This window comes from Hypanus sabinus, chromosome 16, assembly GCF_030144855.1.
Source record: "Hypanus sabinus isolate sHypSab1 chromosome 16, sHypSab1.hap1, whole genome shotgun sequence".
Lineage (NCBI taxonomy): Eukaryota > Metazoa > Chordata > Chondrichthyes > Myliobatiformes > Dasyatidae > Hypanus > Hypanus sabinus.
This window is the reverse complement of record NC_082721.1, coordinates 65690659-65712243: the sequence shown is the minus strand read 5'-3', so window position 1 is coordinate 65712243 and position 21585 is coordinate 65690659. Positions and strand designations below refer to the sequence as shown.

Below are 21585 nucleotides of genomic sequence, written 5' to 3'. Positions count from 1 at the left end.
TTAAAGGGATGGCACGCTGGTCATGATGGGTCAATGGAAGGAGAGGACACCAGAGGAGAGTGGTGGGAGAGCAGGGGCTGAGATCCCACCACTCCCACGTTAAGTCTGGCTTTGCTGCAGAATTTGAATAACTGCACATTCAGAAGACATCTGAGAATTAGAGATGGTAATTTGGATTTCTTACCGGCTGTTTAATCCACATTCCGATCAGAAAGATGAACTGTGCCAGGAAGAGGGTGATACTCAGGTGCTTGTGGAGATTGGTGTTCGCATTCTGGATGGATTTGCAGTTGACAAATATGGCGATGGAGGCAGCGAGGCAGAGCAGGGAGATGATGAGGCCGATGTAGGTGATCACCTCCAAGTGCCTGTCGTCAATCTGCAAGCACAATGTGGGGAACCACACTCAGGAATCGGCTGTGATAGAGTCTCCAGGGTCAGCATTAGACAGAGTTACTGCAAGTTCACACTCATGGGATGTCCAGCCCCTACAGTCCTGTGTCAGTGATTCTGTTCCACACATGGCTCCTACATCTTCTCTTTATACAACCCATCAATACACCCCTCCACCACTTATCACTAGATCCTGACTATCTAGGATTTCTGAATCTGATCCCTTAATCTCTAAGCTTAAAGCAAGATTCGCTTTATTTGTCATATGTAAACATCAAAACATACTGTGAAAAGTGTTATATTATGTTGATAACCAACCCAGACCGAGGATCGTGCTGGGAGCAGCTGACAAATGCTGCCACTCTTCCAGCACTAATATAGCATGTCCACAACTCACTAACCCGAACCCAAACGTATGTCATCGGAATGTGGGAGGGAATCAGGGCACCTCGAGGCAACTCTCGCGGTCACGGGGAGAAAGTACAAAACCCTTACAGGCAGCGGTGGGAATCAAACCACAATTGGTGATCACTGGTGGTACAAAGTGATTTTGCTCACCACTACGCTACCGTGTTGGCCACATTTGATACCGTAATGTATCCCTGGCACAACTAATAAAGGCAGGAATGCTACAGTGCCACCATCAACTAATACTGTACCATAACCTTGGCACCTCTAACAAAGGTAGGAGCACTAATTGTTCTGCTGGAGGAACTCAGCGGGTCAAGCAGCATCGGTGGTCCTTGAATTATCTGTAATAAGGGTAGGAATTACAGCATGAATGGTGAGGACCTGGTGTGTGGAGGAACAGTGTGTACAAGTCAATGTATTCCCAAAGGTGGAAATAAAGTTCGCTAAGGCAGTAAAGAAAGCATGGGTTAATTCCCTGTATTAGTCAAGGAATAAAATGTAAGTACAGTACAGACAGGAAATGGTAAAACTTTAAGCAACATTGTGTAGACCACAGCTGGAGTGCTGCTGAGTGAGCTGCTGGACTTGTTCTCTGAAACTGAGGCTACGTAATTTCCTGATAAATGGTGACAGAGGGACTCCTCCTCTTACAAGCCCCTTGCCAACATTTGGTGGTTATCCTGTCTCCCTCCGCACTATGGGAAAGTGTCATGAAAAGTATCAGTGGAGAGGCTGAAGAGGTGATTCACGAAGCCCTAGGTCACCCAACCTATTCTCATAAGACATGCTTTCTAATCTGATAAATCCTCCCTAAATCTTCTACATCATTCCTATAGTGAGGCAAATCTAACCCACAGTTATATCGAGTTGGAATAGTTCTTTGTGATTCATGAACTCAGCCTCTTCCTCCCATCTGACTAAGGAAGGCCACCACACCATATGCCTTCTGAACCATCCTTTTGCCTTGCATGGATCAGTGTTTTGTTTTCCTTGCAGCAGGAGTTGCTGACGGAGCACAGAGTGAATAGATACTGGGAAAATTCAGCAGAAGTGTCGAACTGCAGATGGCAGAGGTTGAGCGGACGGGGTAAGGAATTTGAAGGGATTTGTGGAAGGATTGTTTTCACCCATTGGGACACACTGCCTTGAGGGGGTGGCAGAGGCAGGTGCATCACCACATTTCAGTGACATCTAGACGAGGATTTGTATCACCAGTATATAGAAAGCTACAGAACAAATTTTAATGCAGGTGACCCTCGATGATCAACATGGAGAATGTGGGCTGAGGGGTCTGTTTCTGTCTTTGTGTCTCTCTCACTTTGACTCCCTTCATTCACCCTTTTCATTTGACTACAGATTTTTCTATTGAATGATTTCTTACCTCAGTCTGAACTGGAGCCATTAAAATAGCAAAGCTTGTCAGATGGTTACACTGGCAGATTACATGGGTCTGATTGGAATGGATCCGTTCACAACCATCAGATAACCAGACACTTCTCTGTTTGGTATTACTCCAATAGACACATATTGGCTCTTCACCATCTTCCTTTTCCTGTAATTTCTTTTCTCGTAATTCCTTTTCCAATAATTTGGGACACATTATTTTAACGATTATCGAAAGCATTCTAATAACAGGTTAAATATTCATACATCTCAAATTAGTACAAAGGCCAAAGTTGTTAGGTACTCCCCAATCCCATAGATACAGCAAACAGAATGATCTCCTGTAGGTGGGAAACAAGTCACAGAACTGCACTTAACACAAAAGAGGGAATATCATTCTAACCAATCCCATGACACTGTTCCATTAAACAGCCACGGGACAGGAGACTCTGATTAGAAACAGAGCGAAGCTCCATGTACATTGTCCCATGACCTTGACTTGGGGAGGGGGAGACATGGTAAATGGAAAATGAAACTCCCGGAATAACCCATCAAAATTGTGAAGTGCAGGTAATCAAATCAGAAAAGATTACCTTTATTTAGCACATGAACTTCAAACCTTTGAAACATACAGTGAAATGCATCATTTGTATCAAAAACCAACACAGTCTTTGATGAAACCCATGTGGTCACAAAGAGAAAGAACAAGCTCCTTACAGACACTGGCAGGAATTGAACCCCTGTCTTATTGCTGGCACTGCAAAGTGTTATGTCAACCATTGCTACTGTGCAAACTCGATGGCTGAATGGGTAATTACAATGCAGTAATGGGTATTTTCCTTTCAATGAAGTGGTGGTTGTACTTTGTAGCCAGTTACTCAATGACCTGAGAAATGACAGCAAGGGACCCTCCTTTAATGTGTCTCACCACCAGTCTCTAAACATTCCCCCATCTCTCTCAGGTGAGGGATCTCCACTTCCTCTATCAGGCCCCATTGTACTGTCCCTGAGTAATGGTGACTGGAATGGTCACCATAAACTGACCTGAAATGGCCCAAACCCAGTTTCCATGGAAATGTTATACCCAAACCCAGGATCTGCGCCTGTTCAGCCTCCCATTTTTAACAGGAAGTTCATTTTCAATTGGGGAACATTACAGATTGTAACCACAAACCTGGTTCAGCTTCAGTGTCAAATTGAACTTTTCCTTCCGATTAGAGCTGATATCCTTGTTGCTGATGGTGGCGGCTATCACCTTGGAGTTTAATGACACATTGTTCTGAGATGGACGGGTGCCTTTAATCTCTTGGTTCAGCAGGGATTCCAAGTCTTTGAATACAATTAAGGAAAAGGCCTGAAACTCTGTGGAGATAATAGATCAGCCTTTGGTGAATGTGGAGAGACATCACTGAAACATTGCAGCAACTGGATATAAAGGCAGGTCAACACAAAACATGTCCATTGCAGTAGCGCTTTGTAAATCTTTCGAGAATTAAAATCAGCTGTCATTGGGGATGGACAAGGAGACCATCATGTGGGTTGCCCTATCGTGGAAAGTTAATTTGTGTTGATTAAGCTACACTCTTCCAGGTAAATGGGAGTCTATCACATTCCTGACCGGTGTCTTGCGGATGGTTCAAAATCTGGAGGTCCACAGAAAATGGTGCGTTTCTGGGAAAGATAAGACCGTAAGACAAAGGTGCAGAATTAGGCCAATTTGTTGTATTGTCAAGATAGTTATGGGAGTCAGACCTTTTCCCACCCTGTCCAATGCAACAATGCCATTCCCTATTCCCAGTTCCTCCGTCTCTGCCGCATCTGCTCCCAGAATGAGGCTTTCCATTCCAGGACTTCTCAAATGTCCTCTTTCTTTCAGGATCATGGTTTCCCTTCTGGTGTCATCAAAGATGCCCTCACCCGCATCTCCTCCACTTCTCACACTTCAGCCCTTAACCCATCCTCCCATCACCACAACAGGGACAGGGTTCCCCTTGTCCTCACCTACCACCCCACCAGCCTCCAGATCCAACATCTTATCCTCCGCAACTTCCGCCACCTTCAACAGGACCCCACCACCAAGTTTTTGCAGGGATCGTTCCCTCTGCAACTACCTGGTCCACACGTCCCTCCCCACAGAACTCCCACTTGGCACTTACTCCTGCAAGCGCAAATGCTACACCTGTCCGCACACCCCCCCCCCCCCCATCTTACCACCATTCCGGGCCCCAGACAGTCCTTCCAGGTGAGGCAACGCTTCACCTGCAAGTCTGCTGGAGTCGTCTATTGCATCTGTTGCTCCCAGTGCGGCCTCCTCTACATCGGCGAGACCCGACACAGATTGGGGGACCACTTCGTCGAGCACCTACGCTCCATCTGTCACAATAGACAGGACCTCCCGGTTGCCACCCACTTCAACTCTGCCTCTCATTCCCATCTAGATATGTCCATACATGGCCTCCTCTACTCCCATGATGAGGCCAAACTCAGGTTGGAGGAGCAACACCTCATCTACCATCTGGGTAGACTCCAGCCTGGTGGTATGAACATTGAATTCTCCAATTTCCGCTAATTCCCTCCCCCTCCATCTATCCCAGGTCCCTCTCTGCCTCTCTCTCCTTTCAACTTTCTGCTTCTTTATCTCTACAGTTCTTTCATGCTTATCCCCTCCCCCTTTATCTTTCCTCTGATTGCTTTTCCACCTGGCACCTCTAGGTCCTACCCCCTCTCATTCCTGATGAAGGGTCTCGGCCCGAAACGTTGGCTACTCTTTTCTTACGGATGCTGCCTGACCTGCTGAGATCTTCCAGCAGTGTGTATGTATTCTTTGATCCACAGCATCTGCAGTTGTATTTTTGTGGTTTTTTTCTCCTTGCAAAAGGCTTCTAGTTCTGTGGGATTCTTGGGCCATTTTGCATACACTGTTCTTTTGACGTCTATCCACAGATTTTCTATGATGTTTAGGTCGGGGGAGTGTGACGGTTATGGCAAAACCTTCAGCTTGCGCCTCTTGAGGTAGTCCATTGTGGATTTTGAGGTGTTGTTTCCTTTAAATAGACAGGTTCCAACTTATGGAAATTTACCTTTTAAATTAGTTAATGACTTTTTTATTTACTTTGGGATTAAAATCAGAAAAAAACTATAAGGACTTATTTATGGTTAATTTTTTTACCCCTAATCGATCAGATTAAACGTTTGTTTACTAAATGGTCACCAGTATCTTTATCTCTGATAGGTTGGATTAATGCTATTAAGATGGTTATTTTACCCAAGTTTTTATATATATTTCAAGCAGTACCAATTTTTATCCCAAAATCTTTTTTTGCTAATGTTGATTCAAAAATTTCCTCGTATATATGGCAGAATAAAAATCCTAGATTAGGTAAAAAATATTTACAGAAGGCAAGGAGAAGGAAGGTGGATTGGCATTGCCTAATTTTAGATTTTATTATTGAGCAGTTAATATCTGATATTTGATATGTTGGTTAAAAGATTGGGATTTATCTTTTAGCCCTCCTTGGGTGAACCTGGAAATTAAATCTGTACAATCTGTGTCATTGGGTTCTATTTTAGGGACTTCTCTTCCCTTTGCTCTTTCTAAATTGCGAAAACAAATTGACAATCCGATAGTTAAACATCTTTTACGTATATGGTTTCAATTTCAGAATTTTTTTGGGTTGACTCAGTTTGTTTTAAATATTCCTATTGTATCCAATTGCTTTTTTTTATCCCTCTATTATAGACCAAGCTTATTCAGCTTGGAAGACTAAAGGATTACTACGATTTTCCGATTTATTTTTGGATAATTGTTTTATGTCTTTTGAACAATTATCTAATAAATATAATTTGCCTAGATTTCATTTTTTTAGATATTTACAGATTAGGAATTTCTTAAATACTGTACTTCCTACTTTTCCAAATTTTGTGTCTTCAGGTATTTTGGAGAATTTGTTTGAACTAAATCCTTCTCAGAAAGTGCTAATATCAAAACGTTACAATATAATTATGAAGTTACGTTCAGAGCCCTTCTATAAGATTGAAAATGATTGGGAAAGAGAACTTAACCTTACTATCCCTATTGAGAATTGGGATAAAATCCTTCAATTAGTTAATACATCATCTATATGTGCTAAACATTCATTAATACAGTTTAAGGTTGTGCATAGGGCTCATATGTCCAAGGATAAATTGGCTCATTTTTATTCCTATACAAATCCTATTTGTGACAGATGTCATTCTGAGATAGCGTCTTTAACTCATATGTTCTGGTCGTGTCCACTTTTGAAAAAATATTGGAAAGACATTTTTGATATTATTTCTACGGTATTGAACATTGATTTACAACCTCATCCCATTACAGCAATTTTTGGTTTACCAATGATGGACTCAATCCATTTATCCTCTTTTGCTTGTCGAATGATTGCATTTCTTATATTAATGGCTAGAAGATCTATTTTGTTGAATTGGAAAGAAATTAATCATACTACCATATTTCATTGGTTTTCTCAAACTATGTTATGACTAAATTTAGAAAAATTAGAATTGTTGTATTTGATACTTCTATTAAATTTGAAAAGATATGGAGACCGTTTATTCAGTATTTTCATATGATGTAATATGACCATGTTCCAAGCCTATTTGTTTTTCCAGTTTCAATTTTATATATGTTGAGAGGATTGGAGTTGAGGACACTGATGATTTTGTATTTTTGTGAGATATTATAAACAGCCTTTTTTTTCCATTTTTTCTTTTTCTCTTTTTGTGTTTTTTTCCTTATTAGTTATTAGATTATTAGATTAGTTTTTTTGCATAAATGTTTTTTCTTTTTCTTTTTCTGTTTTTTAATATATATTATGATATACCTAGGTTTGCCTTGTTTATTTGTTACTTGTATCATCCATGACTTGGGAATACTCATTTATACTGTAACTATTCCTTCTGTATTCTTTCATGTTCAGTTGAAATGTGTATGTTTGTAATCCCATTATCTATATATCAATTTTATTTTGTTGATATTAATAATAATAATAAAAAGATTGAAAAAGGATTTTGAGGTGTGTTTAGGATCATTATGCGGTTGTAGAAGCCATCCTCTTTTTGCAGACGGTGTGATGTTTGCTTCCAGAATTTGCTGGTTTTTAATTGAATTCATTCTTCCCTCTACCAGTGAAATCCTCCCCATGCCACTGGCTGCAACACAAGCCCAAAGCATGATCGATCCACCCCCGTGTTTAACAGTTTGGAGAGGTGTTCTTTTCATGAAATTCTGCATCCTTTTTTCTCCAAACGTACCTTTGTTCATTGTGGCTAAAAAGTTCTACTTTAAATTCATCAGTCCACAGGACTTATTTCCAAAATGCATTAGGCTTGTTCAGATGTTCCTTTGCAAACTTCTGACACTGAATTTTGTGGTGAGGACACAGGGAAGGTTTTCTACTGATGACTCTTCCATGAAGGTCATATTTGTACAGGTGTCACTGCTCAGTAATACAGTGCACCACCACTCCAGATTCTGCTAAATCTTCCTGAAGGTCTTTTGCAGTCAAACGGGGGTTTTGATTTGCCTTTCTAGCAATTCTTCGAGCAGTTCTCTCAGAAAGTTTTCTTGGTCTTCCAGACCTCAACTTGACCTCCACTGTTCCTGATAATTACCATTTCTTAAATACACTACGAATTGAGAAAACAGCTACCTGAAAACTCTTTGCTATCTTTTTATAGCCTTCTCCTGCTTTGTGGCCATCATTTATATTAATTTTCAGAGTGCTAGGTTGCTGCTTAGAGGAGCCCATGGCTGCTGAATGTTGGGACAAGGTTTGAGGAGTCAGGGTATTTAAAAAGCTTTGAAAATTGCCTCATCTGACCTTTCCTAATGATGACTGTGAACAACCCTAACAAGCTAATTAAGGTCTGAGACCTAGGTAAAAGTTATCTGAGAGCTCAAAACTCTTGAGGTGCCCAAACTTTTGCATGGTGCTCCTTTCCTTTTTTCCACTCCAAAAATTAATACAAAACAAAGATAATACACTAATCTTGCTTAAAATGTTGAAAATTAACTTTATGCCTTTAGGAGATCAGTTCATCTTCTACTCACTTAACTATTCACAGTAACAGAAATATTGACCCGGGTGCCCAAACTTTTGCATTCCACTGTATCTCATTCCTGTACACCTCTTCATCTTCATCTGAAATTCCGTCAACAAGAGTTGTGTTGTCAGCAAATTTATAGATGGAATTTGAGCTGTGCCTAGCCACACAGTCATGGGTGTAGAGAGAGTAGAGCAGTGGGTAAGCACGCATCCCTGAGGTGCACCAGTCTTGATTATCAGCAAGGAGGAGGTTATTTCTGATCTGCACTGACTGTGGTCTCCCAATGAGGAAGTCAAGGATCCAGTTGCAGAGAGAGGTACAAAAGCCCAGGGTTTGGAGACTGTTGATCAGAATTAAGGGTGTGATTGTGTTGAACGCTGAGCTGGGATCAATAAACAGCAGCCTGACGTAAGTGTTGCTGTTATTCAGGTGATCCAAGGCCGATTGGAGAGCCAGTGAGATTGCATCCTATTGTCTGTGGCAAATTAATTCAACAGATTCTTCCCCCTCTGGCTAAATAAATTCCTCCTAATCTCCATTCTGAAGGGATGTCCTTCTATTCTGAGGCTGTGCTCTGTGTGCAAGACTCTCCCACATCAGAAAGCATCCTCTCCACAGCCACACTTTCTAGGCCTTTGAATATTCAATATTTTTCAGTGATATCTGCTCTCAGTCTTCTAAATTTCAGTGAATACAGGCCCAGGGCTATCAAACCGCCTCATATGTTAACCCTTTCATTTACACATTCATTTTATTGAATTTCATGTTGACCTACTCCATGATCAGATGAGCAGATATCTTGAATTTAGCAAATATCTCTCAGTCTGCATATTGAGTTGTCTTAGATTAATACAGAGTTTTATACCATAAATTTGATCTTAATGTTGATTACACATGGATTAAATCAATGGCCAAGCACTGCTCATTCTGAACTACGTTTGATTTCTAGTCAAGGCAGAATTGTCTTCACCGAGGTTTACACAATAAGATCAAACACAGCAGCAAGTTTTGATGTAGCGGAACACAGACTGATCCCACAGAGTAATAGTTCAGTCAACAACCTAGACAAGGTAGAACATCCCCTGTGAATGAGTCTGTAAATCACTGGCCAAACTCATTCTTATACTGTGTACACAAGCATGGGAAAGAGACAGAAAATTTACCAGCGTTATTTTCTCCAGCAATGGTTCTCCAGTTCATCTCAAAAGAAATATTCTGAGTTTCCAATTTTACCAGTTGGTCTCCACTCGCATTGTTCCTTTCAGGCACCTTGACCATAAAAACTATGAGGAAAGTTAAAATAAGGTGAAGCATTCAGAGGCAAAAGGGATGTTCTCATTTTTTTCCATCCCTCTCTCCCTCTCTACCTCTACCTGTATGAACAATACTTCTCTGCAAGGTCTTGTTCAGGCTTCCTCAGAATCCCATCTGATGGATACAATTTGGGCTTTCTTAGGCTGAGTTAGCTTATTGTCATAAGAAAGCAATTAGACTCAAGTTCCCACAGAACTGAGAGAAAATACTCATGCATGTTCTTCACCCTCTGGGGGCACTGTTCAAAAGCAGGTAAAATGATAAATTCTGGCTCAAATATGTTAGTTCACCAGGTCTAATATCTTACCAGCACCTCCTATCCTTGGCACAGACAGTGATCTTGACTCCTTACCAGAGGTAGTGAGGATTCCCGCTCCTATATCACGAGCACAGAACCTACGCTGATGTTTCATGATTTTAGTCTTTTTCTCAACTTCAAAACATCCTTCTAGATGTTATTTTTGAAGTATGGTGGAACCTCTATAAAGGAGAATTGAACTACTTTGTATTTGGTTACCATGCTTAGAGGGAGTGAAGAGAAGATAGAGCAGGAAGATGCAGTCGATGAGGAACATCAGATCCATTGACACACCAGAGAATGTGGCATTGTTCTTCTTTAGCAGTGAAGGATGAGACGTAATTTGATAAAAATCTTCAGAATTGGCAATGGTTTGGGCAGAGTTAATGAAGAGAATGGTCTTCCATTGAAGAAGGGTGGAGAACCAAAAACCAGAGATTTAAAGGTGATTATTGTTGAACCAGGGGTTACAAGAGAGACACCCTTTCCACACCGTGAGTGGTCTCAGAACCCACTGCATGGATGGGAAATGGAACTGTTTCATCATGAGCTTTCAAATGGGAGAACACATGGAGTGTTGGAGAGAAAATAATTATAGGGCTATCGAGAAACAGGGGATGAGCAGACTGTAAAGTCCCTGGGTTCAATGGCTAGAATGGCCTTCTGCACAACGTTACTATGATACTACACTGTGGGGGAATACTTTGGAGTAGTTTGTTTGCAGACAGTGAGGTCACAAGTAAATTAAATAGCTCATTATATAATGTGAATGAGGGTTTGAGGATAATCTTGTCTGGGACTTTTGGTAGAATTCTCCTGGTCTTCTATGATATAGTGTCCTGTATTCTCACCAACTGAGCAAATGACAGAATGTCCCATCCAAAATGAGGCACCTTTGACAGGGTGGCACCCCATCAGTTCTGCACTGGATGGCAGCCTAGACATTGTGAGCAACAGGCAGCAGTGAGGGTGAGGGTAACGTGTGCAACACATGAGAGCGGACACTCACAATCAGCGATGTGGCATGTTTCAGCACAGCCTTCCAAAGCAAATCAGAAATAAAAGCTGGAAATGTTGGTAAATTCAGCAGGTCAGGCAGAAACATTAGAATGAAAAATGGTTAACCTCTTCAGCATGAAACATTAACTATTAATCTTTCCAGTAATGCAGCCTGAACTACTGATTACTTCGAGCATTTTTCTTTCTTCCACATTTCCTGTAGCTTGGTTGATTTTTAAGCATTTGAAATATTAAACAAAGGTTTCTATCAAGAGCCAACATGTAATCATTTTCAAAACCAGCTAATTATTGAGAAAGTAATATCCACATTTCCTTTCCTTAACTTGAAACTAGTTTTGCAGACACAATAACTAGCTTTGAGGACCTTTGCCCCAGTGGTCAATGTTTTCAGTGTCTAATACTTTACCAAAAGAGTTTGTTTCTATGGTCTCTGCCTTTGAACTGGGTAGTTTCAGAGCAATCGCCATTGCCATGTTCTCCAAGAGGTCCACTGTGGCCGTTGCCACCTCCAGCCTTTGAGTGGTCTGCATGCTATCCAGCCGCGAACTATTAAGAACATCGTTTACAAATGCTGTTATTTCCTAGAGATGAAAATGAACACCTCATCAATTGAAAACCAAAATACTACAGATGTTGAATGTCTGGGAAAAAAATGGAACATGCTGGTTTTCTAATGAAGGATCATTCAGCAAGAACATTAATCCTGTTTCCCTCTCCACAAATGCTGGCTGACCTGCAGAGTCCAGCAATTTCCATTTGCTCTTCCCCAGTTCTGTGGAAGGGTGATTGACACAAAATGTTGTCTGGTTTCTCTTTCCATCGATACTGCCAGACTGGCTGAATTTTTCCAGCATTTTTTTACTTTACTAGGGGCTAGGAAAGAGTGAGAAGCTTCATGCCCCTGGGTGTCGACATCTTAGAGATTCTATTCTGGGCCCAACATATTAATGTGATCATGAAGGCACATTGGTAGCTATGCTTCATCAGGAGTTTGAGAGATTTGCTATGACACCAAACCTTCCAGCAGTTTTATGCAATGAATTCTGCCAGATTCCAGTACTGCGTGGAAGTGAGGCTCTAAAAACAGGATTGAACAAGACTGAAAAGGGTTGTTCACTCTGCCAGACCTATCATGGGTACAACCCTCCCCACCACTAAGGACATCTTCAAAACGTAGTGCCTTAAGAATGCAGCATCCATCACTCAGGACCATCACCACCAGGACAAGCTCTCTTCTCATAACTACCATCAAGGAGGTAGAGAAGCCTAAAGATGCATACTCAATGTTTCAGGAACAGCTTCCTTCACCACCATCAGATTTCTGAATGGTCCGTGATACTCACTATTCCACTTCTGCACTATTTGTTCATAATAATTCAAAAGTTCAAAGTACACTTAATATAAAAGTATATATAATATATACAACCTTAAAATTAATTTCCTTACAGGTAGCCACAAAACAAAGAAACCCAATAGAGCTCATTAAAAATGAAGACCATCAAATTATTATAATAATTAGTTATGTTTTGTACTGTACAACTGCTCAAAACAACAGATTTCATGACATATCAGTGATTCTGTGATTCTCAGCACTGAACTGACTCCACAACCAAAAGAATCTCTTTCAAGGACCCTATTACTCAGTATTATTTATTTACATTTTTCAATATTTACATAATTTATTCTCTTTAACATGTTGGTAATTTGTCACACTTTGGTATTTGTAGTTCTTAATAACTTCTATTGTACTTCTTTATTTTCCAGTGAATGTTTTCAAGGAAATGAATCTCAGTGTTGTATATGGTGATGTATATGTTCTTTGATAATAAACTTACTTTGAAAATTGGCAGTTCTATTAGTTTTCCATGACAGTTTATTTTCTTGGGGCTATTGAAAGTTCCCTTCTTTATGGAAAGATTTGTATCCCTTCCTGTTTTTATTCCTACTGCACTAATTGTTGAATCTTTCTCCACCTACATTCTTTTTCACTCCCATTTCTATTACAACTCCCCTTTCCTCTCCCTTTACTTCACATCTTTGATTTCCTCTTTTTCTCCATCGTCTTCTGTTCCCTTGCTCCCACTTTCTCAACCCTTTCTCCTTTTCTACCTGTTTTGGACTCCCTTTGCCTCCTCCATCATTCTTTGGTAACCATCCCAGTACAGTCACTGTGTGGGCAAGAGCAATGTTGTGTTGTGAATTTCCTATGAATCAATGAGAAAGGTGCTATAAGAACATTTTACCATTCCGTAAAACCCATGTAACCTAACTCCATCTGGTGATCTTCCCCCATCCCGTTACTACCTCCAGTTAACAAAACTCATCCCTCGTGGGTCTAGAATCCACCTTTGACCCAACATTGATGGGTCACTGAGGAGTGTTCTGAGTTTCCACCATCATCTGGGTGTACAAGTCTTTTCAAGTTTCACTTCTGAAAGGCATAGCTCTAACTTTCAGATTCAGCCTACCAGTTCTGTACCTCCCAACACCCTCCCTACCCCCTCCACACTCCATACTCCCTCTCTTCACATCTACTCCTCTCCAGCTCTGTTTTCCATAATACATAGATCATAGCACAGTACAGCACAGGAACAGGCCATTCAGCCCACAATATCTGTGCTGAACATGATGCCAAATTGAAACCATTTCTCTTCTGTATCCACATGATCTATACCGCTCCATTCCCTGAAATGTCACGTGTTTATTGAATAGTGTCTTAAACACCACTATTCCCACCATTACCTCTGACAGCCTGTTCCTGACATCCAACACTCTGTGTAAAAACCTGTCCCACACATCTGTTTTAAACTTCCCCACTCTCTCCTTAAATGCATGTCCTACAGTATTTGGTGTTTCTACCCTGGAAGAAAGTATCTGTTCAACTTCCTTCCCAACTTTCTTCCAAATACATCTTGTCCATTGTTACTGATGTTTCTGGATAAGTTAAAAGACCTTTACATATCCTCTGTGCTCTCTACTCCAAGGAAGCCAACTTTAACAATCATTCCTCAGTCAAAATCCTCCTGACTATATCCTTGTAAATATTCTCTTCACTCTCTCCACCTCAGGGACACACCACTTTTACCCCAGGATAAAATTGTTGGACGTCTAATTCCTTACCTTGGTATCGTTTGTCCCACTGAAATTCTGACAGACTTTAACACGGTAGCAATCAATTAACTTAAGCATATCTGCAGAGTTTAACTGGGCAGAGGAAGAAAACAACTGTTAAATATAATGCAACAACCAAACAGAGAAATAATCAAGAGTAACAAGCAATCCGAAAAATAAGTCTGAAAATGAAGCCTCTAAAACTCCTTGGCTTCACAGGTGAATCTAACACAGCTTCTGATGGCAACTCTTACTGGAGGTCACGGGGTCAATAAAAGACACTTCTGTGCAAGGAAAAGCAGAAAGGAATGGCCTAAAATATCCTTTATAAGGTCCAGCAGAACTGTGGTACAAATCTTGGCCAAACAATCCGCAGGCATGGACCAATGATCAGCTGATCAAGTTGAAATTCAGTCATAAATTCAGATATCATGGAAACAGGCCCTTCAGCCCACTGAGTGGATGCTGACCCTCAAACTCCCATTGATGCTAATGCTAAACTCATTCCTTTATATTTTCTTTACATTATGATAGAGACATTTAAGGGGCTCTTAGACAAGAACAGGAACGTGCAGAGAATCAGGGATATGGACATTGTGCAGGCAGAACGGATTAGTTTAGTTTGGTGCTTAATAAGTTCAGCACAACATTGCAGGGTGAAGGGCCTGTTGCTCTGCCATACTGTTCCACTTTCCAGATAGAACAATATTCCCTACATGCTACCCTTCAACAACACACTAGGGGCAAGTTATAGCTGGTAATTAATGTACCAAATTGCACATCTTTGGGATGTGGGAGAAAACTGGAGCTCCTGGGAGAGTCCACAGGGTCAGAGAGCAATTGTGCAAACTCCACACAGACAGTGCTGGAGATCTGAATTGAATCCAGGACCCGAGGTGTATAAGGCAGCAACTATATCAGCTGCTGCGCTGTGCTGTCTCACTGTTCCAAGCCTACACTGGTGTCACTTCCCCACCCTTCCTAAACTACAGTGATGACTGCATTGGTGCTGCTTCCTGGACCCATGACAAGCTTTACCCCTAACTTCCAACCTGCCTTCAAATTTACCTGGTCCATTTCTGACACTTTCCTCCCCTTTCTTGATCTCGCTGTCCTTATCTCTGGAGACAGTTTATCCACTGATGTCTATTACAAACCTTTGACTCTCATAGCTACCTTGCCCATAACTCTTCCCACCCCGTTACTTTTAAAAATGCCATCCCCTTCTCTCAATTCCTCAGTCCACTGCATCTGCTCTCAGGATGAGGCTTTTCATTCCAGAATGAAACAGATATCCTCCTTTTTCAAAGAAAGGGTCTTCCCTTCCTCCACTATCAATTTGTCCCTCAACCACATGTCTGTCCTCACCTCATCCTTCCGCCACCCCACTGAGGATAGGGCTCCTTATGTCCTTAACTACCACCCCACCAGCCTCTGCATCCAGCACATAATTCTCAGTAAATTCTGCCAACTCCAATGGGGTTACACCATCAAGCACATCTTTCCCTCCCCCCCCCACTTTCTGCTCTCCGTGGGGGTCACACCTTATGTGACTCCCTTGTCTATTTGTCTGTCCCTCCTCACTCACTACCATCCAGGGCCCCAAACTGTCCTTCCAGGTGAGGCGACACTTCACCCGTGAGCCGGCTGGGGTCATCTACTGTATCTGGTGCTTCCAGTGTGGCCTCTTGTATATCAGAGGGACCCGATGTAGATTGGGAGTCTGCTTTGCCAAGCATCTATGCTCCGTCTGCCAGTAAAAGAGGGATCTCCCAGTGGCTGCTTTCCATTTTAATTCCACTTCCCGTTCCCAATCCGACATGTCCATCCATGGCCTCCTCTACTGACATGATGAGGCCACAACAGGTTGAAGGTTATATTCCATCTGGGTAGCATCCAACATTGATTTCTTAAACTTCAGGTAATGACCCCCCACCCCCACTCCACCTTCTCTATTTCCCATTCTGATTTCCCTCTCTCAGCTTTTCTCCTTGCCTGGCCATCACCTCTCTCCAGTGCTCCTTCTCTTTTCTTTCTTCCATGGCCTTCTATCCTCTCCTGTTAGATTCCCCCTTCTCCAGGCCGGTATCTCTTTCATCAATCAACTTCCCAACTCTTTAATTCACCTCTCCATTTCAGCTTGGGTTTTTCGTTCCCCACCCCCCACTCTCTTACTCTGACTCCTCATCTTTTTTCTCCAGTCCTGCTGAAGGGTTTTGGCCCAAAACGTCAACTGTACTCTTTTCCATTGATACTGCTTGACCTGCTGAGCTCCTCCAGCATTTTGTGTGTGTTGCTTGGATTTCTAGCATCTGCAGATCTTTTTCTTGTTTGTGATCAGAATGAAAAGGAATGAGTCTTGGATTAGTACAAATCGAGATGAGCAACGGATGGTTGCCAAGCAACCAACATCCACATCTAGAGAGTAACCTGAGCACTCTCAACTTGCTCTAATGCAAAATCAGCAAGCTGGAATTACACAGAATGTTCTCACAAAGAGTGAGGAACAGTGTTTAATCTGGTGGGTGAAGAGAAGACATGAATGTAGAGGAGGGTGAAGGGCAGACAAAGGAAGAGTGAAACATCTAGTGAGGACTGCAAACAATGGAAAACATTCCAATGTATCTACATTCGGGGATAATGGAAGTTAAGTTTATGCCTTGGAGAAACGGAGTGAGTTCTCATACCTGGTGGGCGTTTGCTGAATAATCGAAGTTGCACTGCAACAGCGTAGAGTTCTGCATCTCAGAGACAGGACAGGAAAGTGGATCCACTGGAATGAAGATGGCATTTGAGAGATCAGTGCGTCTACCTGCCGACTCTACCCCACCTTCCTGCTGTTCACCGATCAGACAGGGAAGCGCTGACCTCTGTAACTCCAAGCTGGTGTACTCCCACAACGAGAAGCATCAGACCTGGACACACAGGACTGTGACTCAACGCCACATCTTCCTGACCCCAAGAACAACTGTGGATGCCTTGTACAATCCCACACCCACTGGCACCCAAAGGAACCGGTACCATGGTTGGCATTGTACTTGTAATGTTGGCACAAGCCACACTAATGTGGAAATGTTGGTATGGGCCTCATTGCTGGTTTAGAAGGGTCAATTTGTAAACATCTCCACAGCCATGAAACCAGTTAAATGTGTAAGTGATCAGTCCTCTCAGGTTGGAGGAAAAACACCTCATATTCTGTCTGGTTACCCTCCAACCTGACAGCATAAACACTGAATTCTCAAACTCCCAGAAATTTCTCACCCTCCCTCTTCTCTCTTTTCCATTACCCACTCTGGTTCTCCTCTTATCCCTTCTCTTCTCCTCATGACCCTCATGTGGAGGAAAGGGCTTGAAGACTAGGGGTTGGCAGTACCCTGGGGAGAGCATGAGAAAAAAATAGAATGAGTCTGTCTTACAATAGATCATATCATCAATGAGGAACCGATTATATAGGTGCTAATTGTCTGAGAGGTAATGTGATTATTTGGTACCCTGAGCAATGAGGAACCGATTGTCTAGGTACTAATATTGTATAAATTGTGGAAATAGTGTCTGCAGACCGGCTGACCTCGTGTGATTAGATTTACTGTATAAATTTGAATTGTAACCTCATGTTGATGGAGACATGCCCGTGAATTCACGACTTAAGGCGGTAACTAGCTTCGAGCCTACTTTCTCTATGATCAGTACTAAATTCTCTAACAGAATCTGGCAATGAGGATGGGACATGGGATCCCAATGAACCCATCGGAGAAGCTTTCTTATCATCAACACCAGACCAGCTTACCCACCCATGAGACTTGCTTGAAAGATAGAGGTCAGACCGGGGTAGGGACCGGAGCTGCCCCAAACCGGCCGGTGATCATCTCTGAGCTCAGGCTCAGAACAAGACAGGCTTTGGAAGAAGAGTCCTGAGAGCTCTGATTAAAGACGGTATTAAAACAGAGGCAATTAAAGGATGGTATTAAAACGAAGGCAACTGAGACCTTGAGATTAGAACCTGGATCCATTGGCCAATGGAAAAGAAATTATATGGAGAATCTGATTGTATGTCTTTGAGTGTATGCCTCTGTTTGTCTTAAGTGTTTACGTCCTTTATAGAGAACAGTTAACAGGCAGGTAAATTAGGTAACAGGAATGGCAAGCCCCAGAAAGGGATTCGGAGAAAGAATTCTGGATCAACACCAGAAGCCAGGACTCAGCCTGTTGATCCCTTAACGATAGCACTTACGAACAGGAACACCCGATAGAAGAGAGAACAAAAAATAGGATTGACCCAGCCTCACTCATTACTGTTCTCGACACACTCAACAGTGACCGAGCCTCAGCTTCCACTCCCACTAACCCCTACTTAACCCTTCTGTCTCTAACACATATTGCACTGACCCAGCTTCCACTACCCCACTGTCCCTACACTTTCCACACTGACCCAGCCTCATTCCCCACTGTCCCCGACACACCCACACTGACCCAGCCTCATTCCCCACTGTCCCCTACACACACACACTGTCCCAGCCTCATTCCCCACTGTCCCCGACACACCCAACCTGACCCAGCCTCATTCCCCACTGTCCCCGACACACCTACACTGTCCTAGCCTCATTCCCCACTGTCCCTACACAACCCACACTGACCCAGCCCCAGCCTCACTCCTCACATTCCACTACACACCCCAAACTGTCTCCTTGACAGTCAATGATACTCAGAAACTTGTAGAGACACAAGATGCTCTGCAGATTCTGGAAATCCAGAGCAACACACCTACAACTCAGCAGCTTTGTCAGAGACTGTGCAGGGAGAAATGGAGTTGATGTTTCAAAGTTTAAAACTCTTCATTAGCACTTAGAAACACAAATTCTTTTTCTTTGCACAGGTTCTGGGGACTTATGTAATGGTTTCCAGCATTGCTTGTTCTGATTCTCAGCTCTCAGTAATCATTCTATTTTCACCTGTACAGGCCAGCTGAGTGTCTCCCTGCTTCTGGTGATATCCAGCTTTGCAGATGCAGTAAAAAGACCCAAAGGAGTTGCGACAGGTCGTGTTCACTCCGCACGCATTTTCATCCTGGCATTCATCCACATCTGTTGTAGAGAGGAAGAGAGGTACAAATATTACCAACACAGATGTAGTCATTGAGGCATAGAGGACTACAGCACAGAAACAGGCCCTGCTGCCCATTTAGTCTGTGCTGGACTGTTATTCTGTCAGTCCCATTGACCTGCACCCGGAACATAGCCCCCCATACCCTTCGCATCTATGTACTTATTCAAATTTCTGTTAAATGTTGAAATTGAACCCTTTTCCAATACACCCAATCCTCGTTATATGCGGGGGATACATTCCTCACAGTCAACACATAATGTGAATATGCATAATGTGAATGATTATTTAAATGGAGAAAATAGGGATGCGTTCTGGAGGGCATCCTAATTATGTTTTATCTGTAATTTATTCATAGTTTCATACCAATACGACACAAAAGCAGTACCACAAGGCAACATTCATATAATATTTCATCAATTTAAGCTAATATTCAACGTAATAAATCATAGAAAGTTAACATACTAGGGTGTACAGTACTCAAACCCTTAAGAGCATGGGGGTTTAGTGAATGGTAATCTAAGGCTACATCCACACTAGACCAGATAATTTGGAAAACGCCGGTTTTGCGTGAAAACGATAGGTGTCCACACTATGCGTTTTTGAGAATATCTCTATCCACATTGAAACGGAGATTCTGGTGAATCTCCTCCTGCTGCACATGTGCAGTACACCTCTACCAAAAACAAGCAATACGTTTGGTGTTGAATCTCACCGTGAAAGTGTACGTTTGTGTAGTTACAGACAAGAAAAAGTTAAAACGACAGACACCTGTTGGCTTTCATGCAGGAGAACTTAAAAGTAAAACAAAATAAAATTACTGGAGTGTACGGAGGCAACTGACAGGAAGTTCACGGACAGATTGACCCAGCTGACGACGAACATTGAAAAACTGACTAACTCTGTTGTATTAATAAAGCACCTTGTTAAATGTGCAAAACATGTCTCCATCAGTGTTATCTTGTATTTCCATACAATGTTACATTCGGCTGTTACACATCTATTGTCAGAGAAGGACTTGCATAAATAGGTAAACCATACAAGCAAGGACAGAAAATATGGCAAAGTGAGTATACTTATTTATTCAGTAAGTTATGGATCAAAGTATTTAGTGAGTACATTTCTAACTCTTCTGGCTTCAGTCTCGTTGCCGTCTGTTCTGAAATGTTTAGGTTGTGTTCAAGAAAACAATGAAATAGCACGCTGTCATCGGATAGTGTTTTCAGATTTCCCTGGTCACCCCATCCACAGAGATCTTCCCGAGCAGCATTTTCAAAAATACCCACCCTGGAAAGCGCCGGTTTCGGGGGATGAAAACACCATTTTAGAGTGGACAGAGGGTAAAAACAAAGAGAAAAAGCTTCGATTACGGATTTATCCGGTGTAGTGTGGACGTGGCCTAAGAGAGGCTTCATATTACAGTCTCCTTCGGCATTGGAACACATAAGCAAAGTCAATCTATCCTTTGCTGCCTTGAAACCTGACTCAGTCTGTTCATCCTTACTTATGTAAGTGTGTTTCGGCATACGCTTCCAAAAAAGCCCGGTCTCGTCTGCATTAAACACCTGCTTTGGTGTGATGCCTGACTCAGCTGTCATAGCCCGCAACTACACAGGATAGCGATCAGCAGCTTCGTGGTCAGCACTAGCTTGCTCACCACGCACGGCTAAGTTGTGAAGCCTGTGACAATTAACGAACTTAGAAAACCATCCCGTACTTGCATTAAAGCTAACAATATCATTTGACACTTCCTCACTAGCCTCTAAACAAAGGCGACCATAAATTTCCAAAGCTTTCACGTGAAGATGATCGGAACTAAGTGTTGTTTTTTTCTTTCTTTCATGCTTAATGTACAAACTCAACATTTTCTCCATTTTTGTCATAATCGGGTTATGCACGTTGGTAACAATCTTTGAAGACACTTGCAGTGAATCAATCACTGCACTTTTTATTTTCTCAGCATTTTTCTTTAAGTTTCTGATCGTGGACTCACCCAGGCCAAAGTAGCATCCCAGAGCTGTGTTACTTTTACCTGACGGCGCCCTGTTTAGAATTTCCAACTTCTTTTCAAGTGTTAAAGTGGTTCTCTGCTGCTTGGCTGATGGCCCAGAAATTGACATCAGATGCTTAGGAGGCACACTTAAATACATCGAGCACAAAATCACTGCACTGTAGGTAAAAACAGCAAAAGTTTAAGAGTGCAAGGTCGCACATCCACACATTGCCAAAACCAATGCGAAACTAGCGGGGGTGAGACTGTGAGGCTTGTCCACCTGACTTGTATTGGTGGGAAAGCAGTGCTCCTCGCATAACTGTGAGTTTATGATGCATATTAGGAGAAGTTGGTAGAAATAGGTTCCTCGCATAACTGAATCTGTATTGTCTGAAGACGCAGATAACGAGGATTCCACTGGCAGCTCATCCCACTCACACTCCACCCTCTGAGTGAAGATGATGATAATGATGACTGG

General features: G+C 42.2%; 1 protein-coding gene across 1 annotated transcript in view; it reads right to left on the bottom strand.

Moving 5' to 3' along the window:
• The window catches only part of LOC132405908 (uncharacterized), a 213147-nt gene that overhangs the window by 157739 nt on the left and 33823 nt on the right, over positions 1-21585 (bottom strand). Inside the window, exons 8-16 of the mRNA XM_059990886.1 lie at positions 21147-21212; positions 18964-19095; positions 16702-16787; positions 14024-14107; positions 11310-11484; positions 9435-9554; positions 3362-3516; positions 2186-2380; positions 185-379 (exon numbers count right to left, since the gene is read on the bottom strand). Of these exons, the coding sequence (XP_059846869.1) occupies positions 185-379; positions 2186-2380; positions 3362-3516; positions 9435-9554; positions 11310-11484; positions 14024-14107; positions 16702-16787; positions 18964-19095; positions 21147-21212 (1208 nt within the window). The remainder of the gene's footprint in view (positions 1-184; positions 380-2185; positions 2381-3361; positions 3517-9434; positions 9555-11309; positions 11485-14023; positions 14108-16701; positions 16788-18963; positions 19096-21146; positions 21213-21585) is intronic.